The following is a 19,083-nucleotide window of genomic DNA, read 5'->3' on the forward strand; positions in this document are numbered from 1 at the left end:
GATTGAATGTGTTAGAGAACTGGTATATTACTGTGGTCTGCAGGATATTCTCTCCTGAGAGTTCCAAAGGTCTCGGAAGCCCACTCTGCTGTGATTTAGAGCAGACCTTCACTGTGGCTGCTCCTTTTATCTGGAGTAGTTTTCCTCCCGACTGGATCTGCCCTTTCCAGAAACCATGTGTCAGGGAACTGCCATCGGGGCTGGAGGCAGAGAGGAGGCTCCAGAGTGATGGCGGAGAGGGTCCCAGTAGGGAGAGAGGTAGCCCATCCGCTGGGGAAGGAAATCAGCGTAACACCAGTGGAGAAGGGGGGGGGAGATGGGGGAATCGGAGAGGTGGCTCCAGGACTCCTCGCCGGAGACCAGCGGAGAGGGCACGAGTACTCCGCTGCCCACACCCTCCCTGCGCAGAAGACTTCCATGCAGGCAGAGTAGGGGGAGACTGGGCGTCAAGCAGCTTCTATGCTGGAAGAGGTTCAAGAAACGCCCACTGACGGATTCTGCCAGCGACTGAGGCAGCCACGGAACTTGGGGCTGTCCAGACAGAAAGGGTTCAACCAGGCAACCTAGCCAGGAGTAACGGCAACTTACGCACGAGCAACCCCTAGAACCATTACACCATGGAAGACATTGTATCTGCTGTTTTGTTTTGTTTTTAAACTTTGTTTTGTTTTTTTGCTGTTTCCCAAGTGCATTGTCTTGAGAAAATTGCACAGAAGGCGATTAATAAAATGATTAGGTAGGTAGGCAGGTAGATGCATGCATGCATGATCATTATCCTAATCTGTATTAGCCATCTTTTTGCTTTGCGACATCCACTCTGCAGGATCTGTCTATTGGCAATTGAATTTTGCAGCCGGCTGTACACAATTCGAATCGCCCACATGAGCACCCCTTTGCGTCCCTCCACCCTGTAGCTTCTGCAATTCAAACGCAATGGACACGAGGTCATTTTCAAAGATCTTATTGCCAAGAGCACTCCTAATTCTATTGCCCTTTGCTCCCCACCCCAGGGCCCGGATTTTGGCTACGTGACCCGGAAGGCGGAAGGCAAAGGCAACAGCGTCTCCACTTTGGACTCATTTGGGAACCTTGAAGTGAGCCCTCCAGTGACCGTCAGGGGCAAAGAGTACCCCCTGGGGAGGGTCATCATCGGGAGCGCCTTACCCATGTAGGTGGAGAGCGTGTGTGTTGGGGGGGAGAAAAAGCGCTGGCGTGGTGAAGCATCTGACAAGGACTTGCATGCACAAGCAAGAGGCCTCTGGACCTCCTCCTCGTCTCCCTTTCATCTTGCTTCTTCACCCATGTCTCACTCTAGCCCAGGCAACAGTGGGAAGGGAGAAGGAGGTACACAGAAAGTTGCTTTATCCTGAGCCATATCATTGCTCAATCTAGGCTGGTCAATATGGGCTGGTTTTCTTTTAAAAAGTTTATTTATACTTTCCAAATTTACCATATTTTTCGTTCTATAGGACGCACATTTTCCCCTCCAAAAATTAAGGGGAAATGTGTGTGCGTCCTATAGAGTGAATGCAGGCTGCGCCGCTAAGCACAAGGCCAGAACAAGAAGACGGAGCACTGCGGAGCGCTTCGTCTTGCTGTTCTAGCTTGGGGATGGCTGCGCGAAAAGCTTCTCAAGGGCAGCGGGGCGCTGCGCTCCAAAGGCTTCAGGGATCTGTCCTACAGAGGCTAGCAAGGCTGTTCCCAAGCCAGAACAGCGAGATGGAGAGCTCCGTCTCGCCGCTCTAGCTTGGGGACGGCTGTGCGCAAAGCCTCTGCAGGGCAGCGGGGCGCTGCGCTCCAAAGGCTTCAGGGATCTTTGAGGCTGGCGGTGGGGGAAAGCAGCGCTTCCCCCCACCGCCAGCCCCACAAGCTCTGGTGAATGTACCTTGAACGCACCTTGTTTTAGAAGGGGAGAACAAGAAAAAAAAATTTCCCTGTTCTCCCCCTTCTATGGTCTGGTGCGTCCTATGGTCCGGTGCGTCCAATGGTGCGAAAAATACGGTATAGGTTTCATAAATTTTACAATTGTTTTAGCATTTCAAAGTTTGACTTCCTCCCCCCCTTCTGCGATTCCTTACATTTATTTTTAAATACCTTCTGCGTATCCAAATTCATTTAATTTTCTCATCTAATTATCTACCCTTATGGAGCTGTAGGGACGCGGGTGGCGCTGTGGGTAAAACCTCAGCGCCTAGGACTTGCCGATCGCATGGTCGGCGGTTCGAATCCCCGCTGCGGGGTGCGCTCCCGTCGCTCGGTCCCAGCGCCTGCCAACCTAGCAGTTCGAAAGCACCCTTAAGTGCAAGTAGATAAATAGGGACCGCTTACTAGCGGGAAGGTAAATGGCGTTCCGTGTGTTGCGCTGGCTCACCAGATGCAGCTTGTCACGCAGGCCACGTGACCTGGAAGTGTCTGCGGACAGCGCTGGCTCCTGGTCTCTAGAGTGAGATGAGCGCACAACCCTAGAGTCTGTCAAGACTGGCCCGTACGGGCAGGGGTACCTTTAGCTTTACCTATGGAACTGCAGGTTACTACAATAACCCTGCCAATGTTCTTATCTGCTTACAGTTTATCTGTAAATATTCATTAAACCATTTCCATTCTTTTATAAAAAAAGTTATCTTGATTTCTTATTCGTCTGGTAAGTTATGCCATTTCTGCATCTTTTTGTATCCATTCTTCCTTTGCTGGGACTTCTGCTTCTTTCCATTTTGGGGCAAGTAACATTCTTGCTATTTTACAGAAGTTATTTTAAACATCCTTTTCAATTCATTATACAGTGGTACCTCGGGTTACGTATGCTTCAGGTTACAGACTCCGCTAACTCAGAAATATTACCTTGGGTTAAGAACTTTGCTTCAGGATGAGAACAGAAATCGCGCAGCAGCGGCGCGGCGGCATCAGGAGGCCCTATTAGCTAAAGTGGTGCTTCAGGTTAATAACAGTTTCAGGTTAAAAACGGACCTCTGGAACAAATTACCGTATTTTTCACGCTATAAGACGCACCAGACCACAAGACACACCTAGTTTTTGGAGGAGGAAAACAAGAAGAAAAAAAAAACATTCTGAATCCCAGAAGCCAGAACAGCAAGAGGGATCGCTGTGCAGCGAAAGCAGCGATCCCTCTTGCTGTTCTGGCTTCTGTGATAGCTGCGCAGCCTGCATTCGCTCCATAAGGCGCACACACATTTCCCCTTACCTAGGAGGGAAAAAGTGAGTCTTATAGAGCAAAAAATACGGTAAGTTCTTAACCTGAGGTACCACTGTATATCATTTCCCAGTAAGCTTCAACCTTACTACAAGACCACCACATATGATAAAAAGATAAAACGGTTCTTTTTATCATATGTTCTTTTTTAAAAATCTGGGCTGGTTGTAAGGAGGCAGGCGGATGAGAAGTCTGTTGAGAACACCTGGTGTGCCCTGATGGACCAGGCACCAGCGGATATGAGATTGGGCTGGGTAGTACTTTTGCAGTGGCAAAGTCCTTGCCTTTGGAATGGATGCCAAGCCTAAGTGAACTCTGCCTCTCTTTACTTCCTAGGCCTCACGGGGACAAGATGGTCAAAGTCGTGCGGGACTTCCTCTATGCCCAGGAAGTACAATCGCCCATCGAACTGTATTCTGCCTGGCTGCTGGTGGGGCATGTGGACGAGTTCATGTGTTTTGTCCCAGCCTCTGACAGGAAGGTACTGCTGTGAGTGCAGAGGGATGGTGCGAGGCACTAACTGAAGAAGGGAAGAAGGCTCAGAACCAGGGGATTGGTGGCAGGGTGATGAGTGGTCAGAGGGAGACGATGAAGCGGACTGAGAGGTGGTGGTGCCGGAAGCCAAAGGGGCAACAGGGTTTAGTGAGCAGGAAGAGGCTGTGGCGGAGAGCAGTCCAGACGCAGAGGCGGGAGAGGAGAGGGGATGGGAGACAGAGATAAGGCTGGCTGCAGAAGAACCCAGGGAGGCTCCCCCTGCTGCCATGACTGGCTCCTCTCCCCCTTGGTCTCCCAGAACATGAAGAGAAATAAAAACATCAGAGTAATGAGAAACTAGGCGAAGGAATCTGAGATGAGAAACTAGGCGAAGGAATTCTCAGATTCCTAGGCGAAGGAATCTGAGAAGGACCCAGTGGAGTGTTAGGGAGTGGTGGGAAGGCTACTTCAATCCTACTGGCAAGAGTTGTTGTGACCACTGTTTGGGTTTCTTTGAATAAGAGTTAAAGCCCCTGACAATGGGTGTTTTATTGCTGACTCCAGCTCCTGACAGGTACACCCTGTCCACTGCTTTCAGCCTTTAAGTGCATTTTAGCCTGTTTACTCAGAGGATATTTGTTCCCTCATATTTTGAAACCCACCCAATCTAAAAGGCAGTGAACAGAAGCTGTTGGCAACTTAGTTAATAATGATGATAATAATTTATTACTTATACCCCACCCAACTGGCTGGGCCTCCCGAGCCACTCTGGCCATTTCCCAGCAGAATATTAAAAACACGCTAAAACATCAAACATTAAAAACTTCCCCATACAAGGCTGCTTTCAGATGTTTTCTAAATGTCAGGTAGCTGTTTATTTCCTTGACATCTGATGGGAGGGTGTTCCACAAGGCGGGCGCCACTACCGAGAAGGCCCTCTGCCTGGTTCCTTGTAACCTCACTTCTCGCAGGGAGGGAACCACCAGAAGGCCCTCGGAGCTGGACCTCAGTGTCTGGGCTGAACAATGGGGTGGAGACGCTCCTTCAGGTATACTGGGCTGAGGCCATTTAGGGCTTTAAAGGTCAGCACCAACACTGAATTGTACTTGGAAACTTTGGAAGCCAATGTGGGTTTTTCAGGACCAGTGTTGTGTGGTCTTGGTGGCCGCTCCCAGTCACCAGTCTAGCTGCCGCATTCTGGATTAGTTGTCATTTCCAGGTCACCGCTCTGGCAAGACAGTCTGTGGGCAGGTAGGGTCTCGGCCTGCATAGCGATGGAGCTGGTAGGCAGCTGCCGTTCCAGAGGGCACCATGTTGGCTACCCCTGAGCTGCAAGTACATTTTGCAGCCTGTCTCACTTCACTCCCTCTGTTCCTCTCCAGGGTTTCCGCCTGCTTCTGGCCAGCCCCAGTCGCTTCTACAAGCTTCTGAAGGAGAAGGAGCAAGAGGGGTACGGCGATGCCATGATGTTTGATGGTAAAGTGGCTCTCCTTTCTCCTCTGCAGGAGCCGACAGGAAGTCTGGGCAGGAAGTTGCTTACTTTGCATTAAGGCCCCCAAGAAGCTAAACCTCATAATTGAACTACCCCATCTCACTCCAAGGGGTTGTTGTGTTTTGCTCAAAATCAGGGGTGGGGAACCTCAAGCCTGGGGGCCAAATATGGCCCCCCAAGTCTTATTTACCTGGCTCTCATCTGAGCTAAATATTACAGTGCAGTATGGAGCTGAGGGGGACGCGGGTGGCGCTGTGGGTAAAACCTCAGTGCCTAGGGCTTGCCGATCGCATGGTCGGCGGTTCGAATCCCCGCGGCGGGGTGAGCTCCCGTCGTTCGGTCCCAGCTCCTGCCCACCTAGCAGTTCGAAAGCACCCTTAAGTGCAAGTAGATAAATAGGTACCGCTTTATAGCGGGAAGGTAAATGGCGTTTCCATGTGCTGCGCTGGTGCTGGCTCGCCAGAGCAGCTTCGTCACGTTGGCCACGTGATCCGGAAGTGTCTCCGGACAGCGCTGGCCCCCGGCCTCTTAAGTGAGATGGGTGCACAACCCTAGAGTCAGACATGACTGGCCCGTACGGGCAGGGGTATCTTTACCTTTACCTTTTTATGGAGCTGAGGACATGTATTTTGAACCAGTAATTTAAGGGGTGGTGGTAGGGAACATAACAGTCATAACATGAATAAAGCAGCCACCTGATTCTTATTACAGGGCTAGGCAAAGATGACAAAGAAATTTCAATAACAACAATCCTGGCTGACAAATCCTTGAGGAGCATCAATGAGTATTACCAGGTAATTGTCACACCCCTTTCCCCCAGATAATGACACATAGTCATTTGGTTATGAACCTGGACACTTTCTAAATGATATTCATGGCGAGTCTGACTGACGGATGTTCACCTAGTGAGGTTCATGGCAGAGTGGAGATTTTAATCTTGGCATCCAGGGTCCTTGAGCCACACCCTAACCGCTACACAATATAGATCCTTTCCTCTGTGCTGGAATAGAAATCTGCAGATCACAGGGAGGCAGCGACAGGCTCCCTGCCCTGTGCTTGTGGCAGAGAAGTTCCCTGGCACAGATGCATGCGAGCTGCAAGGGAATCTTTGCAGTTGGGCTTCTGTAAGGGAAAGGGAAATTGTCATTTGAGTTGGGATGAGTTCATGGGGTGTTAGAGACAGGGGTGGCTTTGTGGGGGATGAAGATCCATGAAGTGATAAAGGGAATGGCAGATGAAGAGGAAGTAGGCTGGAAGGGACAAGGATGAAGCCCCGGGGTTGCGAGGAAAGCTTGTAGAACTGAGAAAGTCAGGAAGGGCTGCATGCTTGGGACTGAGTGTCAGTGTCTGGTCAAAAGAGACAAGCTAAGGAGGAGGACCATTGCTCAGTGGTAGAGTACCTGGGTGGGACGCGGGTGGCGCTGTGGGTAAAAAGCTCAGCGCCTAGGACTTGCCGATCGCATGGTTGGCGGTTCGAATCCCCGCGGCGGGGTGCGCTCCCGTCGTTTGGTCCCAGTGCCTGCCAACCTAGCAGTTCGAAAGCACCCCCAGGTGCAAGTAGATAAATAGGGACCGCTTACCAGCGGGAAGGTAAACGGCGTTTCCGTGTGCTGCGCTGGCTCGCCAGATGCAGCTTGTCATGCTGGCCACGTGACCCGGAAGTGTCTGCGGACAGCGCTGGCTCCCAGCCTCTAGAGTGAGATGAGCGCACAACCCTAGAGTCTGTCAAGACTGGCCCGTACGGGCAGGGGTACCTTTACCTTACCTTTAGAGTAACTGCCTTGCATGTACGATGTCAAAGGTTCATTCCCCCACGGCATCTCCAAGTGGGGCATCTGAAACCCTGGACAGCCATTGCTGCCAGTCAGGCACAAAAACTGGTGTAGGGACTAAAGTGCCAAGGATCCCACTGTTGGAAAATTGGAGGTATGCTGAGGAACAGAAGTTACCGTTTATGTGCAAGGCCACACACCATGCAATCTGTGGCAGTGTTAGGAAATTCCACCAGGAGCATGACTCTATTGACACACCTGTCAAATCTTTAACTGCATTGTGCCTTCACTTGTAGTGATGCAATGAATTCCTCTCTGAGGCAGATCTTCTCTCACTTCCTAGAAATGCATTGACTGGAACAGAGACCTCCTCAAAGAGGAGCTGGAACTGGAAGAGGAGGACATCATCGACATCCCCCAGCTCTTCACTCGCTCTCCTCTCAGCCCCAGCAAAGCCGTCGCTTACTTCCCGGACATAGTAAGGCTCTGCTCAAAAGGTCCTTTTGTAATGAGCCACCACAGAGATCCCTGGCCACAGATGCGGTTTTCTCCCTAAGGGGCCAGATTTGGCCCAGTGGCCTCAAGTGCCCGACACTTCCATGGGGCAAGGGGGTGGCCTGGTTGGCAAGATGCAGCAGTTAGGGCAATTATAGAGAATGTTTGTCATGGAGGTCCTGGGTACAGCATCTACAAATAGGGTTGCAAATGTTGCTGGCAATCTTTGAACTGGATGAATCCAAGGGTCTGATGCTGTGCAAGGTAGGCCTCCCCCCCAATTCCTGTCTGGAGCTGCTCTTAAAATGACAGCGTCTCCCACCCCCATTTTTTTTTTTTTTATGTCAACACTTTACTTGGGTACCGTATGTTTCGCTCTATAAGACACACTTTTTTCCTCCTTAAACCTAAGGGAAAATGTGTGTGCATTTTATGGAGCGAGTGCAGGCTGCGCGGCTAAGCCAGAACAAGGAGAGGAAGCGCTGCACAGCGCTGCACTGCGCTCTGTCTTGCTGTTCTAGCTTTGGGCTTAGCTGTGCAAAGCCTCCACAGGGCGCCTTCATCCCTGGGCTGTCCCAGAAGCCTCCGCAGGACACGGTGATGAAGGCTCCCCGTTCCCTGCGGAGGCTTCACACAAAGCTAGACCAGCTAGAGGGAACGCTGTGCAGCGCTCTCTCTAGCTATTCTGGCTTTTGGATAGCCCCCGCGAAGCCTCTGTAGGGCAGCAGGACGAAGGCTTCCCGCGGCTCTTGCGGGAAGGGGGGGGAGGGACAGTGTGTGCGGCTCTGTCCCCCCACGTCTCAGAAAAGCCCAAGAACCGTGCTCCCTTTAAAAAGCACGTAGTTCTTGCGGGAGATGGGGGAAGGTACAGAGGGCAGCTTAGAGGGACGCGGGTGTCGCTGTGGGTAAAACCTCAGTGCCTAGGAATTGCCGATCGTATGGTCGGCGGTGCAAATCCCCGCGGCGGGGTGAGCTCCCGTCGTTCGGCCCCAGCTCCTGCCCACCTAGCAGTTCAAAAGCACTCTTAAGTGCAAGTAGATAAATAGGTACCACTTTATAGTGGGAAGGTAAACGGCGTTTCCGTTTGCTGCGCTGGTGCTGGCTCATCAGCTGCAGCTTCGTCACGCTGGCCACGTGACCCGGAAGTGTCCTCGGACGGCGCCGGCTCACGGCCTCTAGAGCGAGATGAGCATGCAACCCGAGTGGGACACGACTGGCCCGTACGGGCAGGGGTACCTTTACCTTTACAGAGGGCAGCTTACCCGTGCACAGCCACTTCCGGGCAAGGGGAGCCTTCATCCCATTGCCCGGGAGAGGCTTCAGTGGCTATCCCAGAAGCCAGATCTCTCTTGTGGTTCTGGATTCTGAGATTCAGAATTTTTTTTTTGTCCCCCCCCCCCCAAAAAAACCTAGGTGCGTCTTATCATTTGTGCATCCTATAGAGCAAAAAATTCGGTAATTTCCAGCGAGTGGATATTGCGAGGAAGACTCTGGAGCAAAGGGTTATAAACGCCCATAGCTGTTTCAGAGTCCGCTTCTCACAGGCACCCCATGTCTCATTTGCAGGTGAACATGCTTGTCCTGGGAAAATACCTGGGCATCCCAAAGCCCTTTGGACCCATCATCCATGAGCAGTGCTGCTTGGAAGAGGAGGTCCGCCGTCTGCTGGAGCCGCTGGGGCTGTCCTGCACCTTCATAGACGACTACGAAACCTACCACGAAGGTCACGGCGAGGTCCACTGTGGCACCAACGTCCGACGCAAGGCCTTTTCCTTCAAGTGGTGGAACATGACCCCTTGAGTGTGGAGAGATCCACAACCTGCCCTCCTTGCAGGCGAGGAAGATGCCAGGGCAGCTGCTGTGTAGCTTACGCTTAGCTGCGGAATCGTCACTTTCCAAGGAACTGCGTACGAGGTTCCTGTCTTGCCCAGGACTTTTGATTAACTTCAAGGGCCGAGCTGGTTGCTCACCCTCTTTGTCACGCTCCTACCAGGTCCACCCACGCATTTCATTCCCCCGGTATATTACTCTGCAGTCTGAGCCAGATGAAGAGACCAGGTTAGCTGCTCAGGAACAAGCCAGACATTCGAGATCACAGATCTATCCTGTTATCTTTTAAAGCTGGGATTTTTGGGGAGGACGGAAAGGGGCTTGAGTGCCCGTTTTTAGTGTAAGGCAGGTCAGAGACACAGAGCCAGTTCTAAGTTACGCAGCATGCAATCCTTCAAAGACCCAGGTTTAGGGGCGACGCACTGGGCAGGGAGGTCAGTCCAAAAATTTCTGTGCCGAGGATCTCCCCCCCCCCCCCCCCCCGCGGCACTGTGAAGAGGCTACACCTCTCTAAGCCTTAGCAGAATAAGGAGTGTGAAAAGCATACATTTCTTTGTTTTTTTAAAAATGAATTGATTATGCATTCTATACCTCTATTTTTGATGATTGCAAAACAAGGCGTGCAAATGTTTTTCGCTTGCATTTTAAGGAGCGTTTGAATAAACTTGTGGAGAAAAGTTGAGCGCTGAGCAAAGTCTTTTGTTGGATGCTAGGGAGAGGTGGGCTAATTCATACATGATCTTTCATAATCTTCTAGACCAGCCTTTCTCAACCTGTGGGTCCCCAAGATGTTCAGCAAGTTACACTGCAGAACTCCTTCCCACAGTGCTGTTTACGTGCATAAGGCTCTAGGCAATGTTGTCGTTTATTTAAACATTTATTTTGAGAAATATATATAAAAAACCAAAAAAAAAAAAAAAAAAACCCCAGAGGAGTTACATGACTAGGCTAGGAACTTACCCCACCAGATTTAAACCCAAAATTCTTTGTTTTATCTCTGAGCCCTTCCTCCACAATGAAGAGAGAATGGGGACAAAAAGGGACCAGAGATGGAGACACTAGAACAGGTGAACTGCCTAGGTCTGGAAGCAAAAAGCCTGTTTAATAAATTAAACAACAGAGCAATGTTACTCTTTGCTGCAGAGGGAGGGTCTGTTTCCTCTTTCTCCCCCCCCCCCCCATTGCAAATAAGTTATCCCCAAAGTTTTGTTCCAGTTAGGTTTCTCCTCAAAATGTCCTTATATACCACACACATCCCTGCAGCTCCAGAAACGGAACCACTTTTTTGCACAGGTGAAAAAGGCCATGAAAGAAAATCTCTTCTGGATGAGGTACGTAACTTGACTAGACAGACAAACAGGAATGGAGACAAAAGCAAATGCTTCAGGTGTAGGTTTAGATCCAATTTTTTTTCCTTAAAATAAAAAAGACAAATAATAATGCAATGTACAGCCCCTATTTCTTCCCCGCCCTCCCCCCCCAAAAAAACCAAAAAACTTTAGGGTTGCTCCCTCTAACCCAGCATCCCGGAAAAGCCCCCCAACCTTTTCAAGAACTCCGAACCTGCAAATGTTAACGTGGTATGGGGCTAACGTCGCCCGTCTGGGAGGACCCCCCTCCCCCCCAAAGCAATCAGAGAGCTAGCAGATTCAAGGGAAGGGAAGGGGGGAGGGGAGAAGGGACCTACTGCTAGAAAAAAAAGGGACTTCATGCTGGGACAGAGAGGAGGCAAGTTCTGTTTCAAAGGCACCAAAATTTCTCCAACACAACACACGGCCGCAGAAGGGAGAAGGAACTAATAGACTTGTAACAGGAATCCGGGGGCCCAACGAATATTTCATCGAGGAGGCTGAGCGGTTCTTTAAGTTGTCCCAAAGCACCTTTGCATAACTGTGAACCCCCCCCCCACCCCACCCAAGGCGCCTAAAACCTGGAACTGTAGCCATTTTAAATGAGGGGGCGAAGCCTATGGGTATCTGCAACGTACATGAGGGACACCCTTGCAACTTGCACCAGCTGCAAGCGTGGCCCTGATTTTTTTTGGAGGGGGGGGGGATAAACTCCCTCTCCCTTGCCAGAAGGATCCACGAGGCTCACATGGAATTTGGTTAAGAAGAGTGGAACTAGTGGAGTGAGTGGGAGAAGGAAGGAGATTCCTTCCATCCAAGTAGCTGAATCAGGAATTTAAATTCTCTATCAACCCAATTTTATCCCCAATTCAAACCAAGGGTCGATCTTTTTGCTTCTCTCTCTCCCCCCCCCCCCCCATTCCTGGGGCTCTGCAAATAAATTCAACCATTGGCTAGGAGGCTGCCGAATCTGACAGCGCCCCTGTGTGGTGGACTGGTCTGGTATTTACAACAGGAGCAGCCAGCTGAGGTGCCTTTTGGAATTCTTGACTACAATTCCCATCGCTTCTGGCCACTGGCCATGCTGTCTTGGGCTGATGGGGGTTCCAGTCCGCAGCGCCATCAGAGGGTTCTCCACTCCCCTGTTTTAGCAGGTGGGGAGCTTATGAAAATATGCAGTACGGGAGGCACCTCACCAACAGAAAAATCTATGCAATTAAGAAAAAAAACCTTTTGCAGAAGCCTCGAGCTTGTGGAAATCTGTAGTGAAGCAGGTACCCTTTTAAAAAAAAATCTGAGACACTTTAAGGACAGCCTTCTTGCAGAGACCTCGAGGTTTCTTGGGAACAAAAAAATATATATATACAAGAAAGATGGTCCCTTCCACAAAGGAGGAAATAGTTTCCAGCTGCAGGGGAGGGTGGGGGAAAAAAAAGAAGGGTTAGCCTTCACCCTTCTCAAAACGCTGGTTACTGGTCTGCCGCTTAACAAAATATCGGCTATGGGAAAGGAAAACAGAAAAAAAATGGGTGAATTTGGACAAACAGTCCTGCCATTTCCATCAAAATTCAAAAGAAGCAGATCTCTCTTGATGTAATGTCCCACCTCCATGCTCCCCCCCCCCCACCAAAGAAACCAAAATACAAAGCAACCTGTCTTAGGGAAAAGGGCAGGGAAGTCAATGTTAACTGGTAGCTGGAAGCTTCAAATTGCTTATCAAATACGAAATCTTGGGTAGCCTAAGGAGACGAGTGCCGGTGCCTGCAATCTCCCCATCGCATACGGATCCCATGTCCCCATTGCACACGACGGGAGCAGCGACTGCCTTGTCAGGGGGTGTGGGGCAGCGGGGAGGAGGAGGAGGAAGAGGCCCCCGCGTGGGTCAGAGCGTGCGCGGGTTGTACTCTGGCAGCTTCTTCAGCTTCTCGTTCTCGGCCTCGCTCTCGTCGCGGGCAATCGCCAGGGAGTGGGCATAGCCCATCGCCACCTGAGCAAAGCGAAAAAAGACAGCGCAGGGGTGTTAGGAAGATCCAAAGTTGGGGGTATCTAGTCCGGCCTCCTCCTGTTCTCAAGAGCGGCCAGCCAGAGGCCGCACAAAGCCGAGCCCGCAAACAGGACCCTCAGAGAAAAACAGCACCCATACCTTGCTGGGAACTTCGTTTGTGTGTATAGCTCTTGCTTATGCTGCTTGCTTAGACACGAAGGGGAGCAGACATGTTTTTCCTTTGTCCTGATGCTGAATAAAATGCCTGTAAATACGCTTTAAAGATAAAGGGACCCCTGACCGTTAGGTCCAGTCGCGGCCGACTCTGGGGTTGCGGCGCTCATCTTACTTTATTGGCTGAGGGAGCCGGCATACAGCTTCTGGGTCATGTGGCCAGTATGACTAAGCTGCTTCTGGCGAACCAGAGCAGCGCACAAAAATGACGTTTACCTTCCTGCCGGAGTGGTACCTATTTATCTACTTGCTCTTTGACGTGCTTTTGAACTGCTAGGTTGGCAGGAGCAGGGACCGAGCAACGGGAGCTCACCCCGTCGCGGGGATTCGAACCGCTGACCTTCTGATCGGCAAGTCCTAGGCTCTGTGGTTTAACCCACAGTGCCACCCGCGTCCCTAAATACGCTTTACACAGCCCTTCTGTTGCACAGTGTTCTTATCTCTGCTGGCTTGCATGCTCAGCTTCTGAAGGTTTCAGAAGCTTGGGTCGCAGATACATGCTGATCCAAGGACCGGAGTTCGCCCGGCTGCTGTCCGGTGGGCTGGAGCCAGCCAATTGCCCCCGTTCCCTTGGACACATCCCAACAAGAACATGGCCTTACTTTGCTCCATGAATTGGTCTAACCCTCTTTTAATGTGATCCACGTTGGTGGCCATCGGCGACCCTCCCTCCCACAAGATGCAATGACAGCCACCGACTTGAAAAGAGGATTACCGCACTGGCCCGAATACAAGCTGCGCCTGCAAATAAGCCACACCTTTTAAATTCAAGGATTATTTGCGGGTATGGCCCACCTCCCGACACCTGAACGGGGTGGGGAGGCAGCAGGCAGCACTCAGTTCCCAGTGTGCTGTGCGCCCGTCTCCAGGCACTACCTCCCCAAGCTGGCACTGGGGCAGGCTGGGGAGCGGCGGGCTGTGTGCCATTGCCCTGTGCTGTTTCTTGGGGGGGGGGGGGGAGCTGCGCTCCTTTGCTGATGGCCTCCCCCCTTCCCCTTTGCGGCACGCGGTTGGGATGGGCCCCGTTGTCCCGCACCCCCAGATATAAGTTGCACTTTAACTTTTCACAACTGGAATGTGGAAAAAAGTGTGGCTTATATTCAGGCCAATATGGTAGATTGGGGCAGGGGGGTTGGTTGCCAGGCCAGGACACCCTCCCCCCCCTTTGAGGACCCAAGAAACTTTCAGAAGGAGGTTTGGAAGCACGAGGTGCTTCAAGGTGGTTCCTAGCTGCCGCTACCTGTTCTTTCTTACCTGTTCTGTGTAGATGCCATCCAAAGTCTTCACCTCCTGAGCTGCAGTTGAGGACTTGGGCTTGTGGTCCCCGTAGCCCTGAGAAGACAGAAACGGGACTCAGACCCTCTCCAAATTAAAGAGCCAAGGCAGTTCTCCGCTCTGACCTTTAATGCACAGAATGTCAGGAGGCCAGACCTCAAGCCTTTTCCCTCCATAGCACAGATCAATCACCTCAGTCCTGAGAAACCTGTTTGCCTTGTAAGTTTCTGGGTGGCACCAGGCAGCTGCCTTGCAGAGTCGGACCCACTGGTCCAAATAGTTCAGTGTTGCCTACATTCACAGGCAAAAACTCTTTTCTGGCATTTCAGAAAGGGGACATTCCCAGCCCTTGTTGGGAGATTGAACCTGGAAGCTTCTGAGCACATTCAAAGTGTTGGTGCTGACCTTGAAAGCCCTAAATGGCCTCGGCCCTGTATACCTGAAGGACCGTCTCCACCCCCATCGTTCAGCCTGGACACTGAGGTCCAGCTCCAAGGGCCTTCTGGCGGTTCCCTCCCTGTGAGAAGTGAGGTTACAGAAAAGCAGGCAGAGGGCCTTCTCGGTAGTGGCACCCTCCCTGCAGAATGCCCTCCCGCCAGATGTTAAGGAAATAAACAACTATCTGACTTTTAGAAGACACCTGAAAGCAGCCCTTTTTAGGGAAGTTTTTAATGTTTGAGGTTTTATCGCGTTTTTAATATTTTGTTGGGAGCCGCCCAGAGTGGCTAGGGAAACCTAGCCAGATGGGCGGGGTATAAATAATAAGTTATTATTACTTCTGCATGCAAAGCAGATGCTCTACCACTGAGCCACAGCCCACTTGAAGCTTCTAGTCCCCATAAATTAAGAGCTGCTTTAAATACAAACATTGGGAGCAGACCTTTGGTCCATCTAGCTCAATAATGCCTGCAATGACTAGCAGCGGCTCCCTCCTGGATTTCAGGCAAGAGGACATTGCCTGCTCTACCTGGAGACAAGGACGTAAGATGAGTCTGCTGGATCAGGCCCATCTAGTCCAGCATCTTGTTCTCAGATGCCTGTGGGAAACTGGCAAGCAGAATTTGAGCGCAAGAGCGACACTCCCCCCTCCTGCAGCCTCCAACAACTGGGGTTCAGAGGCATAGCATAGCCCCTGTGGCTAGTAGCCACTGATACGCCTTATCCGCCAGGAAAATGCTGGAGATTGAACCTTGAACCTTCGCTGTGCACAGCAGACCCTCTTACCAGGACTTTCCAAAAATGGCTTTTGCATCATTGGCAAGAGGTGCAGGCCAACTTTTGCAAGGGAATATAGAAAAGCAGAATAGTAGATCAGGAAGGGACCCTGTGGGCTATCATCTAGTCCAACCCGCCCTGCAATGCAGGAACCTCAGCATGTGGTTCCCTATCCAATTTGAAACCATGCCGGACCCTGCTTAGCTTTGCAAATGTGCTAGCAGCTTTACTGCCGCGCCACTAGGAGGATAATTAACCGAAGGCCACACTGTGCTGCCGGCTTGATGAAACACTAATCTAGATATTTGATGGCCCAAAGACTTGCCCCTGAAAGGGTCAGCTTTGAAAGCAGGCGATTTGGGAGTTTTCAAACTGTTTTTATGACATTTGTATTCACACGTTTGTGAGCTCCCTTGGAAGGAGGGAGAGCTAAGAATGTAACAAATCATAATAATTTGTATGTGTGAGAAATTGGTAGCTGGATCAGTGTAAGCCATGTATGACATATTACATTTTTTTTAAGTGCACGATGCTTAAAGGTAAAGGGACCCCTGACCATTAGGTCCAGTCGTGACCGACTCTGGGGTTGCAGCACTCATCTCGCTTTATTGGCCGAGGGAGCCGGCGTACAGCTTCCGGGTCATGGGGCCACCATGACTAAGCCGCTTCTGGTGAACCAGAGCAGCGCACAGAAACGCTGTTTACCTTTCCACCGGAGCAGTAGCTATTTAACTACTTGCACTTGACGTGCTTTTGAACTGCTAGGTTGGCAGGAGCAGGGACCGAGCAACGGGAGCTCACCCCGTCGCAGGGATTCAAACCGCCAACCTTCTGATCAGCAAGTCCTAGACTCTGTAGCATCCCTAATCGCTGTGAATTGCACTGTTTTCCAGTCTGGAGCCTCATCTCTCGTGTTGAGAGAGCCTTTCACAGCATACAGCGAAAGCATTACAATTCACTTTGAGCAGCCATGGCTCCCCCCCAAAAGCATCATGGGAGCTGTAGTTTGTTAAAGGTGTTATTGGCAGACCCAGCTATTCCCCTCCCAGAGCTGCAATTCCCAGAATTCCCTGGGAAAGAGGAATCGATTGCTCAAGCCCAAGCTCTCATTGTCACCTCCTCTGGAGTCGATGGGACCGAGAGTAAAGTCCTCACCTGGCCAAACCAAGCGGCAATGGAAAAGCCTTCCTTCCTTGTTCCCTCCCCCAGATGTGGGCCTATCGCAGCAGCTGCGTCTGCCCTCCTTACCAGTTCTCCAAAGGTCGGAGACGGGCCCCAACTGATTGTGCTCTCATCTGCAGCCACTATTATACTGCTCTTCCTGAAAACAGGTACACAAAGGAGGTTACTGTTTTGGAGAGCCCCGGAGCCCCCACCCCACAGATCCCTTCTCAACCTGGATGTGCCTGCCAGCTTGGGTAGACCCAGGGGCCCACACCTCGCAACAGGCTCCTCTACCTTCGGAAGGAGCGGTTACCAAGAAGCAGGGCCTTCTCTGCAGTGGCTCCCTGTTAGATGGAATATCTTCATCCCACAACAAAAAGGACAGTCGTACATACCTGGATCTGGACCTTTTAAAGCACTGTGTGAAAGCTTGCAGTGGGATTTAACTGTGGGTACACTGAACACTGGTACAAGTGGAACCTTGGTTTTTGAGCGCCTTGGAAGCCAAACAATTTGGAACCTGGACCCTGAAAACCCAGAAGTAATTGCTTCCGTTTTCGAACGGGCCTCAGAAGTTGAACAGCTTCCAAGGCGTGCTTTTTTCCATCTTTTTCAGTGGATTTTGCCGATTACCCATTGTTCCTGTTTTTGAACATTTCGGGAGTCTTCTGAAACGAATGATGTTCAAAAACCGAGGTTCCACTGTATACTGAATAGGCAGGGGGACGGAAAGCTTTGGCTCCCTGGACCACAACTCCCATCGGCCCTAGCAAATGTGTCCAATGGTCAGGGATGATCTGGAGGGCCAAAGAAGTCCACACACCCCCCCCCGCCCACAGGTGGAATAGTGTCAGATGAGGGGTGTAGGGACGACGACACACAGGTTCATCTGCAAAGCTCAGTGGGTAACCCCAGGCCTAGCCTGACTCGCAGGGTTCTTGTGAGGATACAAAAGGTTTGTGGGGAGAAGCACGTAGTCAAGAGCTCAGCCAGATTGGATCAGGCAAGTGGCCTTCTCTAGCCCAGCAACCCGTTCTCGCAGCAAACCAAGGGCCCATTGGGGGAAGCCCACAAGCAGGGTGTGACGGCAACACTCCCCCCAGAAATGGACAGAGGCTTGCGGCCTAGGACCCACGTACCTACGGGATTGCCTCTCCTGGTATGCCCCGCAGAGGACCTTAAGGTCCACAAATGACAACATTTTGGAGGTCCCAAATCGCAAGGTGATTAGATTGGTCTCAACTAGAGCCAGGGCCTTTTCAGTACTGGCCCCGACTTGGTGGAACGCTCAGTCACAAGAGACTAGGGCCCTGCGGGACTTGACATCTTTCCGCAGGGCCTGCAAGACTGAGCTGTTCCGCTTGGCCTTTGGTTTGGACTCAGTCTGACCCTTATGTTTCCCTCCCCTTATGGCCTTGATTTATCAGTTACTTTTAAAATGAGGCTGCATTTTAAATTGCATTTTAACCTGTATTTTAAATTGGTTTCCTCGCCTAATTACCGTATTTTTTGCTCTATAAGACTCACTTTTTCCCTCCTAAAAAGTAAGGGGAAATGTGTGCGTCTTATGGAGCGAATGCAGGCTGCGCAGCTATCCCAGAAGCCAGAACAGCAAGAGGGATCGCTGCTTTCACTGCGCAGCGATCCCTCTTGCTGTTCTGGTTTCTGAGATTCAGAATATTTTTTTTCTTGTTTTCCTCCTCCAAAAACTAGGTGCGTCTTGTGGCCTGGTGCGTCTTATAGAGTGAAAAATACGGTATGTTTTGTAATTTTACTGGTTTTAGTTGCCCTGGTCCCTCTGGCCAGGGAGGGCGGGGTATACATAAAATTTATTATTATTAATAATATTCCCTTGAAGGGAAGATGGGCTGCAAATAACAATGGTTATATTCCTAGAGGCATAGGAAGCTTCCTTGTCCTGCATCATCCAGCTCAGTAGTCAATACCTGTGGTTCCCAACATGAGGCACATGCCCCACAGGGGGGGCAATTTGATTTTTAAGCAGGGCAATTTAAGAATCAGTTATTAACAGTGATTTTTTTTTGCATTTCTTATAGCTCTAGGGGCCGCCTATATATATATTTCTTATGGCTCCAGAGGCCTCCTATATATATACAGTGGAACCTTGTGTTACGGACAGGATCCGTTCCAGATGCCCGTCCATAGCATGGAACTGACGTAAGCCGAAGTGCCACGCCTGCGCGAGGCGCGATTTAGCGCTTCTGTGCGTGCGGCAAAACCCGGAAGTAACCCGTTCCAGTACTTCCGGGTTGCCATGGGACGCAATATGAAAACACGTAACCTGAAGTGGACGCAACATGAGGTATGACTGTATATGGTGATTCATAACGAGGTATACAGTATAAATGCAAACTGTATACTTCATTATGAAGCACCCTGTATATTGTGACATACAAATTTTTAAAATTAAAATCAGAATGTATTTTGAATTTGTTAGGTACCTTTATTTTATTGCATAGCAATGATCAAAGTATTACAGAAAAAGCTTCCATTAAAATTATTTTATATTTATGAATTCAGTTCTCTATTACAGTAGTACCTCAGGTTACAGGCGCTTCAGGTTACAGACT

General features: G+C 50.6%; 2 protein-coding genes across 6 annotated transcripts in view; one reads left to right on the plus strand and one right to left on the minus strand.

Annotated features, from left to right (window-relative positions):
- Positions 1 to 10,893, plus strand: part of LOC310683704 (protein-arginine deiminase type-3-like) — a 35,472-nt gene extending 24,579 nt beyond the window's left edge. The window contains exons 11-16 of the mRNA XM_083454017.1: positions 1,011 to 1,168; positions 3,545 to 3,689; positions 5,065 to 5,158; positions 5,886 to 5,968; positions 7,290 to 7,424; positions 9,008 to 10,893. Coding sequence (XP_083310143.1) covers positions 1,011 to 1,168; positions 3,545 to 3,689; positions 5,065 to 5,158; positions 5,886 to 5,968; positions 7,290 to 7,424; positions 9,008 to 9,241 — 849 coding nt within the window. The 3' untranslated portion in view covers positions 9,242 to 10,893. The remainder of the gene's footprint in view (positions 1 to 1,010; positions 1,169 to 3,544; positions 3,690 to 5,064; positions 5,159 to 5,885; positions 5,969 to 7,289; positions 7,425 to 9,007) is intronic.
- A 424-nt stretch (positions 10,894 to 11,317) lies between these two features.
- RCC2 (regulator of chromosome condensation 2) overlaps positions 11,318 to 19,083 on the minus strand; it is a 33,950-nt gene continuing 26,184 nt past the window's right edge. For 4 of the 5 annotated variants that reach the window (XM_083454023.1, XM_083454020.1, XM_083454021.1 and 1 more), the window contains exons 11-13: positions 16,577 to 16,649; positions 14,093 to 14,170; positions 11,318 to 12,607 (exon numbers count right to left, since the gene is read on the minus strand). In XM_083454023.1, the coding sequence (XP_083310149.1) occupies positions 12,503 to 12,607; positions 14,093 to 14,170; positions 16,577 to 16,649 (256 nt within the window). In that variant the 3' untranslated portion in view covers positions 11,318 to 12,502. The remainder of the gene's footprint in view (positions 12,608 to 14,092; positions 14,171 to 16,576; positions 16,650 to 19,083) is intronic. The other variant, XM_083454024.1, reaches the window with a different exon arrangement.

The sequence above is a fragment of the Podarcis tiliguerta genome (genome assembly GCF_965153285.1).
Source record: "Podarcis tiliguerta genome assembly, chromosome: 8".
NCBI lineage: Eukaryota > Metazoa > Chordata > Lepidosauria > Squamata > Lacertidae > Podarcis > Podarcis tiliguerta.